This window comes from Pagrus major, chromosome 7 (genome assembly GCF_040436345.1).
Source record: "Pagrus major chromosome 7, Pma_NU_1.0".
Classification (NCBI taxonomy): Eukaryota; Metazoa; Chordata; class Actinopteri; order Spariformes; family Sparidae; genus Pagrus; species Pagrus major.
Genome location: NC_133221.1, coordinates 25,063,665 through 25,073,998, shown reverse-complemented (window position 1 = coordinate 25,073,998; position 10,334 = coordinate 25,063,665). Strand labels below are relative to the sequence as shown.

The 10,334-nt window shown below is 39.5% G+C and overlaps 1 protein-coding gene across 6 annotated transcripts; it reads right to left on the bottom strand.

Moving 5' to 3' along the window:
• Nucleotides 1–459: 459 nt before the first annotated feature.
• On the bottom strand, nucleotides 460–4,135 carry hspb7 (heat shock protein family, member 7 (cardiovascular)). Of its 6 annotated transcripts, none has more exons than XM_073470987.1 (4): nucleotides 3,966–4,135; nucleotides 1,371–1,375; nucleotides 803–927; nucleotides 460–639 (listed from the first exon to the last, which is right to left on the bottom strand). In XM_073470987.1, the coding sequence occupies exons 1-4, from the start codon at nucleotides 4,133–4,135 to the stop codon at nucleotides 460–462; spliced, it is 480 nt and encodes a 159-aa protein (XP_073327088.1). The 6 variants fall into 6 exon arrangements, with proteins under 6 accessions (XP_073327088.1, XP_073327091.1, XP_073327090.1 ...); XM_073470990.1 differs by having other exon boundaries at nucleotides 460–597; XM_073470989.1 differs by having other exon boundaries at nucleotides 818–927.
• Nucleotides 4,136–10,334: the final 6,199 nt, after the last annotated feature.

The window sequence follows — 10,334 nt, the reverse complement described above, 5'->3', positions numbered from 1 at the left end:
CATTGCCAGATGTTTATTGTCAAAGCAGGATCATTTTATTCACACAAATCCTAATATACAATAAATTATTATCAACGTGGCCACCATCAATTTCAGAGGTTCATTTTTAGACCTGTGTTAGAGGACAGGAGGTATGTAGTGAACTGATCAGATAATTTCTCTATGTGTGTTTGTGTCTTCATACAAATGCTGTACATGTCCGAGTGCCTGTGTCTCAATATGTTACGTGCAGGTATGACCTATTGCTGCAGAGTATGATGAACTAACTCAGAATATAAATGAGCAACAACAGGCATGTGTTGCAGTCATGGAGCGAGAAGGTGGCATGTTTTATAGAGCACACTGCCGACTCTGAGTGTTGAAAGTAGAATGGTTTCAGTGAAGACAGGAAATAGAGGAAGTAGCATAAAAACACAAAAATAAAGGTGAGAGGTTTGTGATGAGAAAGTGCGTCCCTCTCTAGATCTTGATCTCCGTGCGGAAGGTCTGTACGAGCTCGTGTTTGGCCGGGTGTCGCCGTGCCTTGACTGTTAGGGTCCCCTCGGCGCCCAGTGATGATGTCACCGAGGTGGGGTCCACATCCTCAGGTAGTTGGCACTTGTGTGTGAAAGTGTTCATCACCGAACCGTCCTGGGCCAACTGTCAAAGGCAGAGTGATAGCAATGACTTAATGTATTGTGAAGGAAGAAAGATGCTGTGATATGTTATTAATCTACTCCCATTTGGACAGCTGTTTACAGCTTTGTTTCAAGGTTTTGTAGCATTATAATTACATTCCAACTGAAAAACAATGGCTTCCCACCTTTTCTGCGTGAACTTCAATCTGGTTGTTGGATGTGGTGACGATGACGTCTTCAGGGGAGAAGTCTCGCACGTCAACTGTGAACTGGTACGAATCCCCAAGAGCCTTGATATTTCCAGATCCACCTACATGCACGACAAGATGAGAAAAGATGTTAAACAACGGGAGGAAACATGTATTTCTTTCTCTGACAATTAATTTTCACTGAATTTTCATTTATGCTGTTTGCTAAAGAGGGTGAACTCACATCTTATATAATTGTAAGACTGGTGATAATTACACTACCAGCAGCTGGTGTTTCTTTTGGGATTGGTTACAGACATGTAAAACCTCTCGTTGATTTTAAAAACTTCATGTTGGCTAAAACATTTTTTATTTTAATTTCATGTTCCATTACTTGAGTGCTTTGCTGTCTTGTTGAATGGTAGAATCAATAACTCAGACTCATTAGTTTTTGTTTTACTGGGTCCTTTCATAAAATGAAATAAATATAAGCTGCCTAATGGTCACTTCTCTGTTTCCTCAAAGGCAGCTGAGATTTTTAGCTTTCTAAAGAGGCTAAGCTTGCCTGGTCTGTGTATTTCCTGCGAACGGAATTTTGAAAGATCAATGAACTTTTTTGTGAAAATGGCTCACTGGGATGCTTGAATACAACAGAGCCATCCTTAATGTTATCAGTAACACCAGTGCTTTTGATGACTCTGTTGTGAAAAGACCTTTTGACAATGTGAAAGCAGCTTTGACATGTTTTACAACTGACTTAAATTGCACAGGAAACTTAAATATGAAAAAACATTCTGTGTTAGTTACCGACAGTTTTTTTTATTCACGTCACCAAAAACTTATATCCATGTTTCAAGTGTGTCTTCAACTTTACTCTATCTGGCATCACAGCCATTTGGCTGTATATTGTTACCAAGATCTTCTTGTTGGTAACTGTTGTTAAAGAAAACTTGCCTCCATTATTTTTGTGTATTGTGTACTTAAAGGTTCCACATTATGCTCATTTTCAGGTTCATACTTTCAGTTTGGGTGTTGACTAGAAAATGGTTATCTGCTTCAATGTAAACAAAACCTCATATTTTTCTCATACTGTCCATTACAGCAGCACCTCTATTCACCCTCTGTCTGAATGCTCCGTTTTAGTGCTTGTCTCTTTGAGACCCCCTCCCGAATACCCCTGTCTGCTCTGATTGGTCAGTTCTCACAGGCCTGAGCAGACACCACCCAATACGTTTCCACACCAGCTCTGTAATCACTGCATTGCACAGGGCATTGCTGAGGGCAGTGATTGTATATCACAACCTTAAAGGCACAGTTTCTGAAAACGTGTGTGTGCATTTCTCTTTGCATTTAGTTTTTTATTTATATAGGACCCAGACCTGCTTATAATCAAAAAAAGAATTTCTATAATAAAGGACCTTTAAAGCTGCATTCATTGAATGTTCTTTTGGCCACTAGGGGGCAGAAGAACAATTACAGCATCTTGGATGAAAGGTGAAACGTCTTCAAGGAACTGAACCAAGTCCTGTTGCCTACAATACAGCACAGAATAACAGCATCCAACATACGGAATATTAACCTTATAAAGCTATGACTGCAAATTTGTTGTACAAAAAATAAAAGGCTATTTACACAGAGCATCACTGGCATTTCATAGAATTTGTTTCTGTCCACCTGAAGAATATGAGTCCAATATTAATTCTGCTTTCAGCTCTGTTTTTCGGTCTCTATTAAGATCTGAGGAAAATATTGGGGTCACTGGCTTACTAGATGATTGACATCCTTCCCCAATTAATTGTTAACTTTGCTATTTGGTCCTGTGCAGGTAGCTTACAGATTTATCAGATTTCACTGAAAAAAGTTGCCTGTTGCTGCGTATAAAATGACAAAAGCAGACCAAAACACAGTACAACCAAAACAATGAGCTGAAAGAGGCTAAAGAGAGCTGTATAGCTGAGGGGACATGCAAAGTTGCATGATAATTATGTGTGGGTTTGTCACTATAAACGAGACCTTTCACATTACACATAGTAGCATATTGATTAGTGCAGCTTTAATGATCTTTAAGAGAAAACAGGTTCATGGCAGCAGCAGACAGTAACAGGATACAGTAGAGAAACATGATAATCCTGCAGTCTGATGCATTGTCAGTGACGACAGTGATATCCTGAGCTCAGTGAAGTAACACATCATGACCTCAGACTGGAAATGTGTGTGTGTGTGTGTGTGTGTGTGGTATTAGCTCTGACTTCACTTATTCGTTTGATTGTGTGACATCATTCCAACTGTGTGTGCGTGTATGTATTTGGTGTGTACACCGGTCACCGGGTAACCATCTGGTCATTCCTTATGCAGGCGTCATTCCAGATACTCAGTGTGTGAAGTCACACTGCTGGCAGTCTGTCCAGCATTCCCCGGCTTGCGTGCATGTGTGTGTATGTGTGTGTGTGAGTGTGTGGGCCTTGCTTTCCCATTAGCTGCACCCACCCTCAGGCTCCTTTGCTGCACCTATGGTACACCAACCATGGTTCCCAAACAATTCTGCTCTGCCCCTAAGGGACGGACGACATGGACACTGAGTCCATTTAAAGTTCAGAAGTCACACATTCACACGTCTGTGTGTGCCAGCAGTGAAGTGATACAGTACAGTTCACACCAGCTCCACACAGTACGGAGTTAGAAGATGAACCAGGCACTGTAAAGTGAATTGTCTCCAGATTTTAATGCCTGAAAAGTCTGGAAGAAAAGGCCCAAACAGTGCCTCGATTTTTACAGAAATACAACTCTAACTTAGACTGACTCCTCTTTCTGCACATCTGTTTTCTTTTCTTTTCTTTTTACACTTCAGTTATTCCATCGGACAGCACCATGGCCACAATCCTGCTCACAAACACATTTGTCTGAACACATCCTCCACACCAAAGTTCCTTTGCCTTTTAAACTCAGTCCTGCTTGTTATCTTCCTCCTCTGAACTGTCACCTTGGACGTGTTTTATCGCCACTTTATGGAGAAAAACACCACACTTCAAACAAATCCCTTCCAAGCACACACACAAATCTGCTTTACAGTCAAAGCTGTCACTTCAACCTGCTCCTGCTGTCATCTTTAAACTACTTTTGTATACCAAACGAGTTACAGAGACCCAAATTTGCTTCCAACTTACTGGAAAACCCCAAGGCGTCGCTCCCGGGCCTCATGAAGGAGCCAAAGTCGTCGGTGAACAGTCCCCGGCTCTTCTCCATGTATGGGTTACCAGAGGACGAGGATGAGGATGAAGTCTGGTGGAAACTACGCTCCGATCGATAGGCAGAGGAGTTGGTCACACTCATGGATGGCTGAGAGTGCTGGGTGAGGCAGAGGAGGAGAGTAAAAGGGAGGGAAGAGGGAGGCGGAGAGAGCTGATTCCTCTTCAAGAGCCTTAAATACAAGAAATAATACACTTCTGTCTTCCTGTCTTTCCTTTTTTTCCTATTAGTTTCTTTTGTTTGAGTTAACTAAGATCATTTATTTTCTCACTCTCCTGCAGCCCCTCACCCTCGGCCCTTATATACCATACGGTCCCATGCGTGGTTGGGCGGTGTGCACGTGTGTCACAGCTCACTGGGAAAGGCTAATAGTGTTCTATATTTATCACGAGACGCACAGAGCGATGGAGAGAAGGGCCTGTGGTTGGAAAAGTTCTGGGCATTGAGGGCCCAGAGGTTAAGAGCAGGAGAGAGAGTGGGATTTGATAGAGAGAGGTAGAGAAATAACAGTGGGTGAGGGGGGCAACAGTTGTCAGTTCAGACGCACTATCCCTGAAATAGCTTCCCTGTCCTCCTCCTCTTTAATTCTCCCTGCTCTCCACTGCTCCATCGGGCTGTTTCTTCAGCTTTGTTGATATTCAGCGCCTTGCCTTTGTCCTGAAATTGGATCCTCACAAGGTTCTGCCATTAAATGACACACGGTCCAATGTTTCCGTCTCCTCAGAGAGATTCTGCCTCCCACTTTGAGTCATTTGTTTATTAAAAGGTGCACTATGTAGTTTTGGGGAAGACATTTTAATCAGAAGATAAAAATCTAAACAAACTAAATAAACAAACTCTCTTTGTTTTTAATCACTGATTAAACGGAATAAACAAACTGACCTGAAAGGACAACACAGTTTCATACTGTGTATATTTATATACATACTGTACTTTGTTTATATTTGGCGGACCCTGCCACCTTTCTAGCTTCAAACAGTGTTCTGGGGACCTTATTTTCCTCTGAGAACAGTTCGTTTATTCAGTTGTGGAAAAAATTGTTTGTATCATTACCTCATTAATATTGTAAATATTAAAATTCTGAGTTTGAATTTCATCTCTAAAACAACACAGTGCCCCTTTAAATATGTTAAACTATGGAACATACACCATTAATACCTAATGATACGCTGGCAAATGCTGTTTTCTCCCTCTGAGCAGGGTGAGCAGAGGAAAGCAAAAAGAGGGGCCTTACTTCTTATCAGAGGATAAGTTGAGAGCAAAAACAAAGATGGAAAGAATGTGCTTGAAAACAAAGCCGTCAGCGGGAGCGGGGGACTTAGTAGTGACATTGCTTTGTGGCTATTAATATCTGCATGCAGAGCACAGCCCATCATGATTAGAAAACACTCACAGCTCTCCTCTCCACTCACTGCTGCTGACAGCTAATCCATTAAAATCCATTTATGGGCTCATTGACATTACGTATTTGACTTCTGCCTCGTCTTTTCAGTCATTTGCCTATAATGACCTGAATATGACACATTCAGCACATCGCTGATTTGCTGACTGACACCTGAGTCCCGGACATCAAATATGTGCCATCACAGCTATCAAGGCAAAATTAAATACACTTAAAGGTCTTTTGTTTTGAGGCCGTGTTTAAAAGGTTACTCAGCATTACAAATGACACCACACAGTGATATGTGCTCCCAGTCTTATCAGTAGAGGGCTCAGAGCCCCCTGCTGAAGGTCTAAATCCAGCCCAGCAACTCACCACCACCTTGCCAGGAAGCACACACAGCCTCCTCCCCTCCCTAGTAACACTGTGGACAAGTCCTGGCCTTTATACACATTGACCGGACAGTGTTTTGTACCTCTGACGTAGTTGTCATAGAGACCACAGCTGGTGGTCATCTGCAAAATGTGTTATGAAATATCACTTATGGTCATTTGATCCTTTATTTTCTTAAAGGAGCTATTATGCTCTTTCTTTTTCTTCTTTTCCTTCATTATTTTTTATAGGTTCTTGTGCATGTAAAACATTTTGAAAGTTAAAAAGGTCTTGAAAGTCTGCACCAACAAAAGCTTCCCTCTCCCACAGAAAACAGTAAAGTGACAGGAGCTAAAACAGAAAGTTTCAGACAGAGGGGGAATACAGAGCTGCAGAACTGGACAGTATGAGAAAACTGATGTGTTTTCTGAGCATTAAAACCTGTAAACCCATTCTAGTAGTCACCCAAATTAAAACTATGGATGTGGAAATGAGCATAATGTCTCCTTTAATAATTAAGAAAGGCTTAAGTGATCTCAGCTGGTATCTCAGTTCTCAAAAAGTTGAACACATTTCGTAGGATTGTCCTTTTTCTTTTATTATGCAAATAAATAAAAAGTCATTTTCCCGAATAAGGGGTTCTCAACCTTAGGGTCTGGACCCCAAATGGGTTAGAAGGAACTTTTGAAGGGTCAGATAATACTTAATAAGAGAAAACATTTCTGATGCATGAATTATATTTTATCACGGCCATTGTACATTTTTCAACTTTTTCTTTCTAATCCTTGCTTTTCTTGAAATACTACATAGTTTTACTTCTCCAAGCTTGACATAACTGTAAGGGGTACATCACTCTTTTGTTGCATTATTTACAAATCATGACCAACCTGTGTCAAGAGATCAAATAATTTCATGTAAATCCACCAGAATCTCACATACACGGTCAAATTATGTCTTTTTCCAGCTTCAATCCCTCAACACTTACTGAAATGAAACCCTCAATTAAGGCTCTATCAGTCACGAACCCAGTCTGACCAGGCTGCTATTCCAGAGAAATTTAGAGGTGAGAGTGAGAGAGGGGTGTATGCTGGGAAGCCTACTGTGGGGGAGGAATGGGATGAGCACTGATGGGTGAGAAGACAAAGATAATAGGGTGTCAGATGGAGTGGTGATGGGAGAGACACACTGAGATAATGGGGAAATGAACAAATTGACAAAAACACACAGCAGAGAGGCAACGACAGTGATGTTTGTTGCATTCAATACACCTGGAAACTGGGACATTTCTGTGTCTAAGCCTGAATAATCAACAACAACAGAACAGCATCGTCACAGTCTGATTAGTACTATTAATAATTTGTGCTGCTGAAATGATACTTGTTGTGCACTTATACAAGTCTGGAATCAAATCATGAATAAATAGGTGCAGAGGTTTTTATGACAATAAGTTATCATAAGTTTATAAGTTTACATGAGTGATAATTTTAAGTTTTCCTTTAAGGAGATCTGAAAACGTTGAATAATTGTACACAAACAGAATAATTTCTGTATAAGTGATAGTGAGATTTAAAATGACAACAATGTATTACTGATTTACACATTTATCAACTAGTGTTGGCCTAACACAGACTTATCAGTAACAGTGACGGTGTTATCCAGCAGCACACTCTGTGGCTGTAAGTAGCAATTTGCAGCTATTTGAATCCTTCAACATGATTCAATTCAGCAAATCTATGTAAAAATACAGAAACAATGCTTCTTTTACTGCTAATTTTCCCCAATTTTTTAAACACACATTTAAGAAAATTTTGATAGATATAAATACGTATTGTATGTACGTACGTGTAAAATAGAAATATATGATTATTCAGTTACAGATTTGTATTTGTATTTTATGTTAGACATGTAAATGTCGCAGTCTATTTTTAAATGTCTTGATATTTTTTTGCTTTAACATTTTTTACAGGAAAAGTCTGTGAAATAAAAATTATTTTTATTTAAAATTACAAATGATTCTTACAGTGTTTGAAGAAGCTCTTGGTGATGAGAGGGATGTGGTGGTGCAAGCTCAACGGCTGATAGCACTTTCACGACTTTGAAGAAATGAATGGTCTTATTTCCAGTGTTATCGCCACCTGAAGGCATTCAAATAGGTCAAATGGTTAATCAATGGTTAATGGAATGTAAACACTGTTGTCTTGTGAGGCTGAACAGGATGAATCATGTCTGTCCTCAGATTCAGTTCAGCACAAAAGATGAAGACTGGTTTAATTAAAAAAGAGGGATAAACACATGAATCATCGATATATAAATCAGATTAAACCTTGGAAACTTGGAAGGCCTCGAACATGGCAATAATAAGAATGACACACCCGTGACACTGAGTCACCTCTACATGTATGTTTTCGTCTGTGCATTCCTGTCTGCCCACGCACACACACACACACACACACACACACACACACACCTCTTGTGGTTGGATTGCGTGTGTGTGTGTGTCTCAGCTGTTACATAATACTGCAGACAGAGGGACCTGTCCCACAGTGACAGACTGTGGCTGAGCTGGAAGGTCATCTCGCTGCTGACTACTTATTTCCATACATACTGTAGAAGGTCAGCTTTAACGGCAAGTGTGGTTATACAGGTATTCATGAATAACAAGCCAATAGGACTGGCTGCTCATTCATTCACCAGCTTCACTGACCTTCATTATAATTTATAATCCTTCTCTGTAAAACCCGCACTTTTCCTGAAAAACCTATTTATGAAACATTAATGCAAATACTTTAATTTAAATATATACCATATTCTACCGTTACTGTAATGATGAAAACAGTGTGCATTGGACTGAGTAAAATACAAATACAGACTGAGTTTGACTGTTTTCTTTTAAATGACACTGAATTCTTATATTTACATCTAATCTATTTCAGTTTTCAGTACTGTGCTTCACTTCTTGGAACAATTACCTAACTTCTATTCTATTCTTGTCTAGTGTAGTCATTTAGCCACTTACAGGAAAACCAGTAATGAAAAGTTTACCTTTATAGCTGCATTAATTCATTTCATGGCCACTTGGGGGCAGCAGAACAAGCTGCAAACATCACATCTGTCATATTATCACCTAATCGCCTCCATATCCAGCAGACATGGGAAACATTAGTATTAACTTGCAGTTGCTTCTGGTCATGTGTTGAATGTTGCTAGCTAGTTGCTAACTGTTTCTGCTGCTTGGTGGTGGACTACAGTGGGTTTATCAGAGTCTTTTCACTGAAAACAGCTTAATGCTGCTGCAGAAAATGGGGCTGATGACACTTGGTGGACCAAAACCTAAACAATGAAATTAAACTATTAGACTAAAATTCTGTGGGTTCATCCCTGAGACAGACCCCTTCCATATCACACCACCATTTGATCCATTGTTAATATGAAATATACTGAGTAGTGAAGCTTTGAGACATGAATAAATTCCTACACTTGTAATGTCAAGTTAGAGTCTGGCTAAATGTTTCATCAATCTTTCCTGACATAATAAAGACTATAATTCTATTATATACTAAATTAGAAAATCATTTTCAACCTCTGCAATTACTGTTGCTAGAACACATATTACAAGACTACATGTACAAACTAAGTACAGAATATACAGTAGCAGTATATTCAGTTAAAAAGTCATTATTGTAAAATTAGAAGACAAATGTGTAAAATAGAAGCTATTGTTGTTTGTTTACCTCTATGAATATTGTTCTGGGAACACTTTGAAACCTCAGCTAATAGTAACACAAAATGTAGTTTTGTTTATATGGATTTACTTTAGAATAAAAAGGGCATTTAACTTGTGACTCTCGGTTTGTATTTATTTGTAAATATATGCAAAATCAGTTTTGGAAAACTGTGTTACATAATCTGATTTTCAAATTATTTGCTTGAGGAGAAACTTCTCAGGCAACAATGATTGTTTATGAGAGTAAAATAACCTCCCGTGTGGCTCTCTATTCACCTCGGTGTGCTGTTCCCATGGCAACAAGTTATACTGAGAATAGCAGTCTGTATGTGTGTACATTTCCATGGTGTATATGTGTGTGTGAGAGAGTGGGACCGACGCTCACAGCATGCAGATTTCAAATCTCTATAATAACACAAGTGCCAATTAAATGCCTCAGGGAAATGTGGAAAATAAACATTAACTAAGGAATAATTGTGAGTCTGTTGGTCTGTGTTGATGTGTGCGCACGTGTGTGATCCATTATCTGAACAATGATTGCCTTGACCTTGAGCAGGATGCTTGAACTCAGATACGACACCTTGATTTCCTACAAAGTGTAGGACATTTACAGGATTCAAATGAGAGGCTTTGAAGCCACTCACTGACATAGTGAAGGTCGTAGCAATGACATGTGTACACATTCATCTGAGCTGTGAAATGTCAATCACACTGATTAGTTCTCTCATAATGGAGGACAGATAAGAATAAAAAAAACTTTTGATACACCACCTTGTTTCTAAAAACATACTGAATCTTTCTACAAA